This window comes from Taudactylus pleione, unplaced genomic scaffold (assembly GCF_031769625.1).
Source record: "Taudactylus pleione unplaced genomic scaffold, aTauple2 ptg000198l, whole genome shotgun sequence".
In the NCBI taxonomy this organism is placed as follows: Eukaryota; Metazoa; Chordata; class Amphibia; order Anura; family Myobatrachidae; genus Taudactylus; species Taudactylus pleione.
Genome location: NW_028284600.1, coordinates 10,045,430 through 10,060,356, shown reverse-complemented (window position 1 = coordinate 10,060,356; position 14,927 = coordinate 10,045,430). Strand labels below are relative to the sequence as shown.

At 44.4% G+C, this 14,927-nt stretch overlaps 1 protein-coding gene across 1 annotated transcript in view; it reads left to right on the top strand.

The window, feature by feature from the left end:
- Positions 1–14,927, top strand: part of LOC148518853 (alpha-2-macroglobulin-like) — a 229,079-nt gene that overhangs the window by 95,306 nt on the left and 118,846 nt on the right. Inside the window, exon 13 of the mRNA XM_088476974.1 lies at positions 6,664–6,730. Coding sequence (XP_088333100.1) covers positions 6,664–6,730 — 67 coding nt within the window. The remainder of the gene's footprint in view (positions 1–6,663; positions 6,731–14,927) is intronic.

The following is a 14,927-nucleotide window of genomic DNA, read 5'->3' as shown; positions in this document are numbered from 1 at the left end:
GTGTTTTGGTTTTGGATCTGGATCTTTTTTCCGTGTTTTGGGTTCTGGGTTTTGCGTCTTGGATCTGTATTTTTTTTTAAAAAGCATAAAAACAGCTAAAATCACAGAATTTGTGGGTTTTTCTGCTCCTATGCTATTATTAACCTCAATAACCTTCATTTCCACTCATTTCCAGTCTATTCTGAACACCTCACACCTCACAATATTGTTTTTATGGCCAAAAGGTTGCACAGAGGTAGCTGGATGACTATGCTAAGCGACACGAGTGGGCGGCACAAACACGTGGCCCATCTAGGCGTGACACTGCAGTGGCAGACAGGATGGCAGTTTGAAAAACTAGGCCCCAAACAGTACATACTGCAAAGAAAAAAAAGAGGTGCAAGATGGAATTGTCCTTGGGCTCTCCCACCCACCCTTATGTTGTATAAATAGGACATGCACCCTTAACAAACCAATCATTTCAGCGCCAGGGTCTGCCACATGACTGTGGCTAAAATGATTGGTTCGTTTGGGCCCCCACAAAACAAGCTGGCAATTAATGTGTCCCTGCACAAACTGGTTCTACGGAGGCAAGATGTCGTCCTCATCCTCCTCATCCACCGATTCCTTGGATAAAACAGGAAAAAGAGATTTAGGTGACCCTGGACTGCTTACGGTCTGAGCCAAAGTTTCTGAACTTGACAGTAACTTTTTATGAACGCGCTGCAGGTGCCGTATAAGGGAGGATGTTCCTAGGTGGTTAACGTCCCTACCCCTACTTATTTCACCTTTACATATGGTACATATGGCAAGACAGTTGTTGTCCGGATTTGGATAGAAATATTGCCAGACCAAAGAGGTGGAATGTTTGGTCCTCTGCCCAGGCATGACCGTGATGGGCTTTTTCATCCCACGGACAATAACTGTCTCCCCTGGAGCCTGATTTAAACAAACCACATCACCATCAGAATCCTCCTCGCCAACTTCCTCCTCAGTGCCAGCTACACCAGTATCCTCATCCTGTTGTACTTCAACAGTGACATCTTCAATTTGCATATCAGCAAGTGGACTGTGGGTGCTCCTTTCAGCACTTGCAGGGGGCGTGCAAATGGTGGAAAGAGCCACCTCTTCCCGTCCAGTGCTGGGAAGGTCAGGCATCGCAACCGCCACCACACTTGGACTCTCCTTGGGGATTTGTGATATCTTCTTAGAACGCACAGTTCTTCGCTGTGCTTTTGCCAGCTTAACTCATTTGATTTTTTTAGCGGGAGGAGGGCTTCCATCGTCATGTGAAGCTGAACCACTAGTCATGAACATACTAGGGATCGACCTTAGCCGTTCCTTGCCACTCCGTGTCGTAAATGGCTTATTGGCAAGTTTACGTTTCTCTTCAGATGATTTAAATGTTTTTTTCAAGGTCATTTTCCTGAACTTTGTCATTTGGGATTGTATGTGCCCTCTACTATGACATTGGGCATCGGCCTTGGCAGACGACATTGATGGCATGTTATCGTCTATGTCATGACTAGTGGCAGCAGCTTCAGCACTAGGAGGAAGTGGTTCTTGATCTTTCCCTATTTTATTTTTATCGGAGAAAGTTTGGTCCTCCATTTATGTTATATTGATATATACGTGCGGCTAAGGCGCACACAAACACAGAAAATTATTTTTTATTTTTGTTGGAGACCAGTGCACTTTGTGGGTTACACCACCCTTTAAGAAATGAGCCAGCCGGTACTTTACTTATGGGACACAGGCGGCACGCTTGGCACTACTTTGTTGATGCACGTGCGGCTACTGCGCACACAATTCACAACACAGAAAATATTTTTTTATTTGGTTTGGAGTGTACTTTGGGGGTTACAGCACCCTTTAACGGTCAAGCCAGCCGGCCCTTTACTTATGACACAGGCGCACGCTTGGCACTACTTTGATGATGCACGTGCGGCTACTGCGCACACAATTCACAAACACAGAAAATAATTTTTTTTTTGGTTTGGAGTGTACTTTGGGGGTTACAGCACCCTTTAACGGTCAAGCCAGGCGGCCCTTTACTTATGACACAGGCACACGCTTGGCACTACTTTGTTGATGCACGTGCGGCTACTGCGCACACAATTCACAAACACAGAAAATATTTTTTTATTTGGTTTGGAGTGTACTTTGGGGGTTACAGCACCCTTTAACGGTCAAGCCAGGTGGCCCTTTACTTATGACACAGGCGCACGCTTGGCACTACTTTGTTGATGCACGTGCGGCTACTGCGCACACAATTCACAAACACAGAAAATAGTTTTTTATTTGGTTTGGAGTGTACTTTGGGGGTTACAGCACCCTTTAACGGTCAAGCCAGCCGGCCCTTTACTTATGACACAGGCGCACGCTTGGCACTACTTTGTTGATGCACGTGCGGCTACTGCACACACAATTCACAAACACACAAAAAATATTTTTTTTAGCACTTGTGGGGAGCACCCCTGACGAACAGAGCACCCCCTGGACAACACTACAGCACCCCTTTAGGACTGGGACACTGCACAGGACTTTGGAGTGGACACAGCCCCTATGGACAACTGACTGCACAACACAGTCCAGCCAGCCCCTATGGACTTTGAAGTAGTGGACACAGCCCCTATTAACAACAGCAGCACAGCACAACACAGCCAGCCCCTATGGACTTTGAAGTAGTGGACACAGCCCCTATGGACAACAGCAGCACAGCGCAGCACAGCACAGCACAACACTACTCTGCACTACACTACACTACACTACACAGCCCAGCCAGCCCTAACTCCCACCCTCCCTCTTCACTGTCCACAGCCGAGTGAGAAAATGGCGCCGACGCGGGTACCTAATATAGGATCCAAAACCCCCGAGACTCGGAAGGCGGGATGATGACATTTTGCCTCGATTTCAGAATCCGAGTCAGGCGGGAAAAGTCGAGCCTAACTCGGATCGGACTCTGATCGGGGGGGTTCGGATTTCAGAAATCCGAACCCGCTCACCCCTAATATATATATATATATATATATATATATATATATATATATACACATATATACATATATACATACACACACACCACAGGTTGAGTCTCCCATATCCAAATATTCCGAAATACGGAATATTCCGAAATATGGAATATTTTTAGCATGACTAAGAAAGTGAAACCTTTGATTTCTGATGGTTCAATGTACACAAACTTAGTTTAAAGCACAAATTATTTAAAATATAGTATAAAATTACCTTCAGGCTATGTGTATAAGGTGTATATAAAACATAAATGCACTCTGTGTTTAGATTTGGGTCCCATTCCCAAGATATTTCATTATTTTATGCAAATATTCCAAAATATGGAGTATTCCGATATCCAAAAAACCCCTGGTCCCAAGCATTTTGGATATGGGAGACTCAACCTGTGTATGTGTATATATATATATATATATATATATATATATATATATATATATATATATATATATGTATGTATGTATGTATGTATGTATGTATGTATGTATGTATGTATGTGTATATATATATATATATATATATATATATATATATACATACATACATACACACACACACTGAGATAATCCAGCACTCGTCTATGCCATTACCACTCCTTACCCGGGTGCCCTATGATATATGCGTGGATAGATGAAAAAATACAGCAGCACCCCGGGTTTTGATAAAGCAAAGAATGATTATATTTCAAATTATGTGGATAGTAGCCAATGTTTCGGGGTCACACCGCTCCTTTGTCAAGGTGTACAAAAGTGTAAATAAGACTAAGTGAAAGAGTCCGCGAAAGGTGTGGAGGAGGAGAACATCCAGATCACCGCCCGGCCATCAGTGATGACATAGTGGCGCCGACGGTCTCCCAGTGATTATGGCAACCAGGGAAGCCTGACGGCGCAAGAAACGCTCACTGTGGGGGAGGAAAGAAATAATAAGTACGGAGAATAAAGAGGTCCAAACTCACCAGAGTCCTCACTAGGGAACATTTTAGGAGAAAGAGAAATGAAAAAAGAAAAAGACTAAAAGTCCCATTTAAACGTGTCTAAACGTGTATTTTAGTTTAAATGTTTATATATTTCTATATGTCATTTGAACTGCATTAACAACATATGCATTTATGGGGCTTTTAGTCTTTTTCTTTTCTCTTTCTCCTAACATGTTCCCTAGTGAGGACAAAACAAAAGCAAAGTCCAGCACTCATATAAGAATACTTCACCTTAAAGCAGTAAAACACACATAGAAAGACGCGGCACTCAGGACTTTGAAAAAAATCTTGATTTTATATATATATATATATATATATATATATATATATATTCACACACACATATACACATACACACACATACTGTGTATATATATATATATATATATATATAATGAGACACACACAGCTTACACACGCAGCATACTAACAAACACACACACAGCATACATAAACGTGGCATTCTTAGAAACACCCTCTGTGCCGGGCTGCAGCTGGATGGCCATGATCCTCCCTCTTTTTAGCTCCCTCTGGGAGTGCTGTGATCGCAGCACGCTGCCCGGCTGCTGTCAATGCCTCCGTGTCAGGTGGTATGAAAGCCACCTGACACGGAAGCGCTAACAGCTGAACAGGAATCAGCTGGGCAGCTCACATCATGGGTGGCCCTCGGATGGTGCAGAGATGGAGACACGGCTGTCTCCATCTGAAAAAAAAATTGGGTTGGTCAGGAAAGGGTTTCTGGGAACTCCCTGCATGCGCTAATGTGCCACTTATCCATATGGACCAATCTATAGCGTCTAATACCCTTTATGCCTAATACTGCCTACTAGCATTCACTAGTTATTGCTAAGCACCACCATCATCCTGAAAATCTACAAATATGGTTTCATCTGCAGTAAAGAAGGGCATAACAATGCTAAGGAGTTAACATTTTTGTGCAAAATAATTAAGATCTATAGTTTGGAGATCAGTCTTGAGGAGTTGGTTTTAGCTTGAAGGACCTGATTCTGAGTCGGATGCAGCGGCCCTGTTGGATGCAGAGGAACGTTTTTTTTCTTTAGTGCATGCATCTAAGTCACACTGCATATGTGTCCAGATTCTAGGCCTGATTCAGAACCGCTCGCGAGCGCTGAGCGCTCGCAAGCGGTCGATGTTGGCCAAGTGCGCATGTGCACGAGGGAGCCGGCTCCGTCGTGCGCAATACGCGAGACCCGCATAGCGACGGGCAAGCCGTCACTATGGGTCTCGCTACAAAGGGGGCGTGCTGTCGATGTTGAGTGACAGCACGCCCCCTTTGGTGGGCGTGCCGGGGGCGTTGCTGCCCAGACTACCATCTGGGGCCGGCCCCACTGACATCACAAGTGATGCCAGTGGGAGTGCATTTGGCTCTGATAGAGTCAAAAGCACTCTAGGGCTTGCGGCAGATGAGACCCTATCACAAGGGTCTCGTCGCAAGCCCGATGGTTGCGATGGTCTTGACCATCGCGACCATCTTTTTGGCCGCTCGCTATAGCTGTGGGTGGTCACCCACAGCTATGCGAGCGGCCAGGAGGCCGTTCTAAAAAAAGAGAGGGAAGGCAGATTCATGGCGAGCGCTCTGACATAGCGTCCGGCTCTGAATCAGGCCCTCTGTACACACAGAGTTGTAATTCAGGTGCACTAGAGATGCACGGTCTCAAAGATCTTTTGAAAGTGTATTGGGTAATCCTGGGTGGTGACAGGGAGATGACTAAGTTTATGGAGATTGTCCTTTTTATGGGCATGTTATGGGAGTGTTGAGGGCCTGTCAGTGATAGAGTTTGTGTTCAGAGATGCAGATTCGTTCACATAGGAGGCCATATTCAGATGGGTAATCTGCAACTGCCACAGGACTGGTGGAAGTTTTGATGGTGAGACCAGTGATGCATCTAAAGATACGACAAACAGTATTACAGTATCTGAAGATGCTCAAAGTTGGGTCTTAGTCCTTGCTCACTAAAATACATGGATATACTGTTCATCAGGGGAGTTGGGTACGGGATGCCGGTGCTCGGGTGTCGGTATCATAACAGAGTTATGATACCGACACCTGTTCGGATGCATGCTAACCCTCCTCCTCTCCCTACCCCTAACCCTAACCATCCCTTTCCTAGTACCTAAAGCTAAGCCTCCCCCTTGTGCCTAAACCTCCCCTGCCCTGCACCCTAAACATAACCCTCCCCCCTTAGTTCCTAACCCTCCTCCTGACCTTGCTTCTTACCTTCGGGATGCCAGTACCAGGATTCTGATAGGTGTCGGGATTACGGTGCCAGTATTCTAAGCGTTGGCATCCCATGTGCTGGGATATTGACCACATACCCATCAGGGAAGAACTTGTAGTGATATTTGCATAGTCACATAAGTAATACCAGTAAAAGATGCACACACGGACGTCCGACTCAGTGGTATATTTACTAAAGTGTGGATTTTTACAAGAGGAGATGTTGCCTTCAGCAACCAATCAGATTCTTCTTAACATTTATCTAGCACCTTCTAGAAGTTAATAGCTAGAATCTGATTGGTTGCTATGGGCAACATCTCCACTTCTAAAAACTTCTACTTTACTACATATGCCCCTCAGAATAAGGCCCTAAGTGACCATGAATGAGTCAGCCTGGTAGGACACAGTGATTGGTAACAGAGTCTCGTTTTTCCTATAGGTCACTTCTGAAGGATCCATACAAGACTCTGGGTCTTTAGAAATCTCCACAGAAAATGGAAGTGAAGGTAATAAGGACAATTGATTATTCAACCAAGAGATGAGTATATAAGTTGTATAATTATCAGATACCACTGAGTTAGTCACTACTGCTCTTTATTCTGGTCTTGATCTGAAATTATAGGGATGTAGTCAGCATCCCAGCTTACAGGATGCTAACGGTCTAATTACTGGTGCTGGGATCCTGACTGCTCCAGTATACCGACCGCCAACATCCCGAAGGTAAGTATCAATCTCATACCCAACCTGAAATTGTGCTGGCTTTATCAGTTGTAAGTTATCTTTTGGCCAATGGGAAGAGTACAAGCCCATAATAGAACAAAACCACCCTAAATATATAGGTTAAATAGCTGTAATATAAAGAATGTAGAAGTGGCAACTGAATACAAAGTGGTAGCCATCTTGTGGTATAAGCACAAGGATTTAACATCATGTTCAATCATCTTTATACTACTTCTCTGTTACACACAAAAACAGTGCTTATCTAAAGGAGTTTATCAGCAAAACACAATAGAGGAATACTTTTTTTTGTGATTGTAGAATGTTAATACGATTATTTATGATTTGTATTTAGTATTCTTTAAAATATAAATGTAGTATACTGCATAAAAATATCTGAGTTACTCAGAAGAAGAGAAAACTATTTCCTGTTTGCCTGCCAATGAGGTCAAGTAAAAAAGCCTCCATGCTTTGAAAACCTCAATCTATGCTGTAGGATAGAGGTCCTTATTCAGAGATGTACATTAACCCGATGGTTATCGTACATCTCGGATGGCGGGGGGCACTGTGCATGCGCAAGACACATTCTGCACGTGTGCAGAACCGGTCCTGCAAACTCGCCCGCAGTCCCCACTTAGCTGTAGCATGATGGACATTCTGCGGCACTTGGTGGGCAAAGCGGGGATGGACACATGGACCGCTCTCAAAACATGGGTGTGCCACCTCCATTATTGAAGAGTGCTGAGCCCAAACCAGCACTCCTCCAGCTCTCACTCTACAACCATCGCGAATGATGGTCCCGATGGTTGTGATGGAGACCAAAGGCAACGTCTACAGACACTGTACTCAGATTTTAAATGCAATGCAGGTGGTGTCAATTTCTTCCTCCTGCTTCATTTGTCTTTAGTTGAATGGTATTGTACAGCCGCTTCTGTGCAGCTGTGCAATACCGTCCATCTCTGAATCAGACCCAAAGTGCACAAAGCTGAACAAAGGTCCACAAGATACACTATATTTTAAGTTATGAATTACCTGAGGGGTGAATATCTTTTCTTTTTTGTACTACTGCTAATTTTTCAAAGACTTTAAGCCAATGACCTGAACCAGAAGTTCATAAAATTGTTTACCAATTACTCCTCACTTGGAGGTGTATTCATATGATAAAATTATCAGAAGTGATCATTTAGTTTTAAACTCACCACCATATTTAATTAAAAAAGGGGCCATTCATCATTATCATCTTCCTAAGAATCAATTTGCAGAGAGCTTTTCAGAAGTGTGAAAATCTGTACCTGTTTCTACAGAGCTGTATGGGGCTGTCTGTGTCTCTGCCATCCTCTCCCTCTGCTCCCTTTCACATCCCCCCCACCCCGCCGCTGCCTGCTCCTCACTCCATCACCTACGCTCCGTACTGCACTCTCAGTGCAAGGATCCCCCTCCTCCCCGACCCCCATTGCCCGCTCCATTACCTCAGCTCCTTACTGCACTCTCAGGCCACTTGATGCTGGAGCCATTGGCTCCCGACCCCTGCCACGTCTCCAACCCCACTCCATTATTATAGTTCCATACTGCACTCTCAGGGCACCCGGACCATTGCTCCCAAATCCCGCTCCCCACTTTATTACATCTGCTAAGTACTAACGGGTGTGATCCTACATTCGCGGACAGCTCCCCATCCTGGCTTTCCCCCATGTAGCTGCGGACCTCCCCCTGGTACCCTGCTACTCTGCTTTTTAGGAGGAGAGAAGGGGAAAGAGTGCTGGAACCATGAGAGGGATCTGAAAAGGTCCCTTTCCTGCACAAGCTTCCATATAAATGGCAGCTTGTGCAGACTATCGTGGGCATGCATGCCATCTCAGAATGGCATACATTAACACTCACAAGTTCCAATAAAAATACATTTTTGGAACTTAATGAATGACACAATTTCCACGTCCCCATGCTAAAGTATGGGGACTGTGGAAATTAATGGGGGAGAAATGTGACCAGGAGGTATCAGTGATATCTCTTGCGTTAAGGTGAGTACACATCGAGTGATCTGCAGATATATCTGTAGATGATGATCATTCATACACACTGAACAACCATCATCTATCTGGCAGCCACGGGCCCTGGCGGCCAGGGGGCGGGTCAGGAGTGTGTCTGCCCCCCTACCTGCGGCTGCCGCTGCATGTGTACGGTGGTCTGCAGACATATCTGTCCATCTGCTGTGCAGCACAGCAATTGAGATATGTCTGTGAAGGACGTTGTTCACAGACATACCATCTGTACACACTGGCTGACGGGCAGCAGATATATTGGCCGATCAATTGATCAGCCAATATATCAGCCAGTGCGTACCCAGCATTACACTATTAATGAATGGCCCTGATACTTATTTTTAACAAAAGTAGGTGAAAATTTAAATTTTCACTTACTTTTGTAGAAACGAAGTGATGATAAATAGACCCTATAGTACCATTTTGTGCCCCAAGAGTTCTGCAAAAGGTTGGGACATTTGGCTATTAGGTGAAGATTACAATGTAGGTTCCAAGGTAGAACACAGTATAAGGAATGTCAAACTTTGTAGTCTGAGAACTTTAATAGTCTCATTCTCCTTCCTCCTTCTTGCTTCTCATTATTCCTACAAAAATCTGTAGTGCCAAATGTAGGAAAATTCTGAAGAAGCAAAACACAAGGCATTCAGGGCCTGATTCAGAGCCGGACGCTCTGACAGAGCGCTCGCTCTGAATCAGGGCCGGTCTTCTGTTTTTTTAGAGCGGCCTCCTGGCCACTTCCATAGCTGTGGGTGACCACCCATAGCTATAGCGAGTGGCCAGGAAGATGGTTGCGATGGTCAAGACCATCGCGACCATCGGGTCTGCGACGAGACCCTTGTGGTAGGGTCTCGTTGCCACAAGCCCTAGAGTGCTTTCGGCTCTAACAGAGCCGAAAGCACTCTCACTGACATCACTTGTGCTGTCAGTGGGGCTGGCCCCAGACGGTAGGTGTTCCCATTGGAACGCCTCCGTCTGGGCAGCCACCCCCCCGTCCAGCCCACCAAAGGGGGCGTGCTGTCACTCAACATCGACAGCACGCCCCCTTTGGTGTGAGACCTGGAGCGACGGCTTGCCCGTCGCTATCCGTTTCTCGCGCATGCGCACGACGGAGCCGGCTCTGTCATGCACATGCGCACTGGGCCACCATCGACCCGCTTGCGAGCGCATGGCTCTCGTGAGCGGGTCTGAATCAGGCCCTCAGTGCAATGTGATAAGAGCAGGAAATTAAGCATAATACTATTTAATAAAAAATATAATAGATACATTTAGGTATATAAGAGAACACATCTTTCTATCATTACACAAGGGTTAATAAAATGGATTTATTTTTATAAATAAAATGCTGAATTTTTTGTTACATATGATCTCATTTACAGTTGGATGCAATTGCCTTTAAGTGCAAATGTAGTATGCGACGGCTATAGCTAGAAAATGTGCCTCCCTCTACATGCAAAAAACAAATAACTGGATGGAAATGAATGTGTATACAATGTATACAATTACCCAAGTCACGTGGGGGCATATTTATTAACTTCATTTTTACTAAAATAATGTGAAAAATGTGTGTTTTTACTCCCTTTTCACATTATTTTAGTATCACATACATTTATTAAAGGGCAATTGGAGTAGTTTTCATGAAAAATTACTCCAATACCCTCAATTCACATATTTTTAGTAAGCAGATCACATTTTCAATACTTGTATTGGAAATGTGATCTGCTGAGACTTATTAAAAATATATTGTGAAAAAATATTGGGGGAAACCCTGTGATAATAACGAAGGTTGGTTTCTGGAGCTGTCTGTGATCTATTCGTGATCAAAAAAAGTAACGATATTTCTCTCAAAGATATGTGAAAGAAAGAAACATTGATATAGGGTAAAAATGTAAATATCTTATTTCTTATAATAATTGGATATACACTCACCTTTTAGAAGTGACTTAAGAGCATTGGACACAATTTTCAGCATGGTACTGCGGTGGTTGCAGAGTGCATCGATTAGCTTGTCAGGGTGGTCGGTGATTCACTACAGATCTTCACATGTTTAAATGGATAAAAGAAGTGCAACAAGAATCCATGGTGCAGATCAATACGCCCAATACAAGGTCATTTAGACAGCATAAATATAAGTGAACATATATTTCCTAGAAGAACTTCAACAAAGCGCAACAGGTGAGTTTTTTTAAATAAGTGGGACCCACTGTAAACTGACATCAGGTTCTAAGCCCAAAATAAAACATTCAGTTTAGCTTTCTAAAAAGAACCCCCCATCAATCCCCATCAGTTTCATAACTCCTATCTCACCTCAACCAAGCTGAAAAATTAATGTAGACCCACCGCGAACCCACTGTGGTTTTAAAACACTGCACTGTTTATATTTGCTACATTAAAAAAAAAAAACAGGGTACCTCCCAAGTAATAACCAGCCCTTGGCACTTAAGCCTAGGGTATAGTGTAAAAACATCAGAGTGACAAAGAACAAGGGGTCTCTTAATTCTTCACTGACCAGAACTAGGGTTTATTTATTTACTAAAATGACAGTTTTTCAAAGTAAAGATGTTGCTCATAGCAACCAATCAGATTCTAGCTATTATCTTCCAAAAGGTGCTAGCTAAATGTTAAGTAGAATCTGATTGGTGGCTATGGGCAACATCTCTACTTCTAAAAGTTCTCACTTTAGTAAATATGGGATGTAGTCGGCATTCCGGCGTCGGGATCCCGGCACCATACATCCCAACATGACCCTCTCCAGGACGGACACAATGCTCTGGTCCTGGACGTCCCTGGTAAGAGGCGGAGCTGCAGCGCAGTTCAACATTCAAATAGGGGAGCCACACTAAGTGTCATTTCACACACTGCCAAACATCACTGGCTGGGACTCACTGGCAGTTGGTGTGACTCCCCTATTTGAATTTTGTACTGTACTGCAGCCCCACCTCTGGAGCTGCCACCAATCATAAATTACTAGGGAAGTCCAGGACCAGAGCATTGTGTTGCTCCTTGAGGGGGTCTTGTTGGGAGGTATCCGGGACCAGTATCCTGACCACCACCATCCCGAATGTAAGTATTGGTGATAGGGGGAGGTTAGGGTTAGGGTGCAGGGTTATGGTTAGGCATTAGCGGGAGGGTTAGGGTTAGGCACCACGGAGGTAGGGTTAGGATTAGGGTGCAGGGAGGGGGAGGTCTGGCCTAGGCACTAGGGGGTAGGTCAGCGTTAGGCACCAATTAAGGAGGGCTAGGGGTTAGGGTAGGGGTTAGGAAAACACTTACCTTTATTCCCTATTGGTGTCAGGATTCTGGCTGCCGGGATGCCGCTGTTATTCTGACCAGCAGCATCCTGACAGCCGGGATTTCATACACAACCCGGTAAATATACAACCTAGGCTTTACCTTCCAGAGGTAACTTGCAGACTCTCTGTTAGAAATGGTAAGCGCCCAATTGACGTGCAACATTTATCCCCATGAATTCCTATGAGAGTCACTGGGAGTGACCTGTCAGTCAAATTAGTCTCCCTTAGGGAGAAGTTGAAATATTTTCTTATTTTACCATGTACCATTGGATACCTACATCGAAAGGAAAAGAGGACAATTCTATAGGATTTTGTAAGTAATAAATGGGAATATGGGGGATTTGGTGTACAGTAATTAGTATCTTGCATTTTAAAAATAAAAGCCTACACAGATCTTAGGGATCTGTGCAGTGCTTTGGAAAACGCGTCAGACAGACGCAATTGTTTTATTTGGTCAGGATTGCAGCAGGTTTGTAGCAGGTTCTAAACCATCTACATACTTTTAATGGTAATATTAAGCAAGTTGTTACATAAACACTGTGGACATGTTGAATAGAGGAGAGTATAATTTTTCAAGGTTAGAGAGGTGTGCAGAGGGCATAGTGATAAAGCACTCTAGGAATATGTTGATCTGTAGGTAACAATGAAACATTCATATACAGATTGCAGAAAGGCCGTGGCTTGCTAGTCAAGATGGCTAGATGTTTACTTTTACTGCTCTGACCACCACTGAGCTCCCCCATATACTCTGGTATTTCAGAGTATATGGGGGAAGGGGGAAGGGGGAAGAGAATGTCCTAAGCACTGGTGGGACTACTGACACAGTCAGATGTGTAGTAGGTATGTTCCAAGATATATCTTGTGTGTGGGGAAATCTAGAGAGGTCTCTCTATGGAGGTGCACCCTTGAGAGTTATATTCGTATGGGAAAGAAAAGGTACTCTCTTTTGTGGGGCACTCAACCTACTTCAAGTATTAAGACTTAACTTTTAATTATATGTTGATAAAAAAACCTATAGAGATTTGTAATATTAGAAAAACATCTATATACGTAAAACATTGAACGAACAGACATAACATATGATGATGATGGGTCCAGTGATGAGGTGACTGATCTGAGGTTGGAAAAACAGTTTATATCCAATCTATAGGTTCCCAGGAATAATGGGTCAGACATACTAATTAAGACATTATGGTCAAATAAATGGTGAAAAATAATAATGTACAACGAGGGGTTTTATGGTCAATGAATGCCTACCTTTCAATGTAATCATCGGCGGCTAACTAATCAACTCCCTGGTATACAGGTTTATTGTCAGTTGGCTATCTAAATAGATTCTTATCAAGTTTAGAGCAAAATCACATGGGGATACAAATGCAAATATTAATGAAAAATGGTTGTCCCTAAAAAGACGTGCGAGCAGAAAGAAAATGTATAAACTTTAAATCGCAAAAATGAGGATTGTTAGTAATGTACCACACTTATCACAGGTGATCTCCTGAAACAATTAAGAAATTATACTTGTAACAGATCAGGTATCAAACTTATTATTAGTCATGTGCATAATGTGGACAAACTTTCAGTGGTGTCCAACATTGCAAGGTTAATGATATGATCACTAGTAGTATTAGATCAGGGTGTGATAAGAAACAGGCTAGTATAGAGAAAAAGTCTCTCCACTTGTGTACGGGAGAAATGGCTGCTGCGGGGTGTTTTGCATAAGCATAGGACACCGTGTGAGCGAATTCCTCCCTATACATGGGGATAGAAGTAATAGGACACAGGCATCTGCTTTTGGACAAGGCACCCAGAGGGCGAATCTGATGAAACAGTTCAGTACAGACTCGCTCTCCTGCGTCCCGCGCAATGAGAATGCCTATAGCAGGGATATGTATGAATAATAGGACACAATAGTGGAAAGGATAAAGGTGATAGGTAAGTGTGAAAAGGGGTGTTATTCCTCAGAGTGCTGCTTCCTATGGTGTGTGTAATACGCATTGGACCATAGGTGAGCGGTTCTGGGGATTCCCTATTCATCAGAATAATTATAGAAGAGAGGGACATCCATGCAAAGAGCTATCCCTGCTATGCCCTGATGTGTAAACATCACAGGGACAGCGACGGGGTCTGATTCAGACCCGGTCGCAAGCGCTGAGCGCTCGCAACCGAGTCGATGGTGGCCCAGAGCGCAGTGGCCCAGAGCCGGCTCCGTCGTGCGCATGCGCGAGACCCGGATAGCGACGGGCAACCCGTCGCACCGGGTCTCGCACCAAAGGGGGCGTGCTGTCAATGTTGAGTGACAGCACTCCCCCTTTGTTGGGCGGGCTGGGGGGGTGGCTGCCCAAACGGAGGCGTTCCCATGAGAACGCCTACCGTTTGGGGCCGGCCCCACTGACATCACAAGTGATGTCAGTGGAGAGATACCGGCTCTTTTAGAACCGAAATCTCTCTGGGGCTTGCGGCAACGAGACCCTACCACAAGGGTCTTTTTGCAAGCCCGATGGTCGCGATGGTCTTGAACATCGCGATCATCTTCCTGGCCGCTCGCTATAGCTGTGGGTGGTCACCCACAGCTATGCGAGCGGCAAGGAGGCCGTTCTAAAATAAAAAAAGACTGGCCCTGATTCAGAGCGAGCACTCTGTCAGAGCGTCCGGCT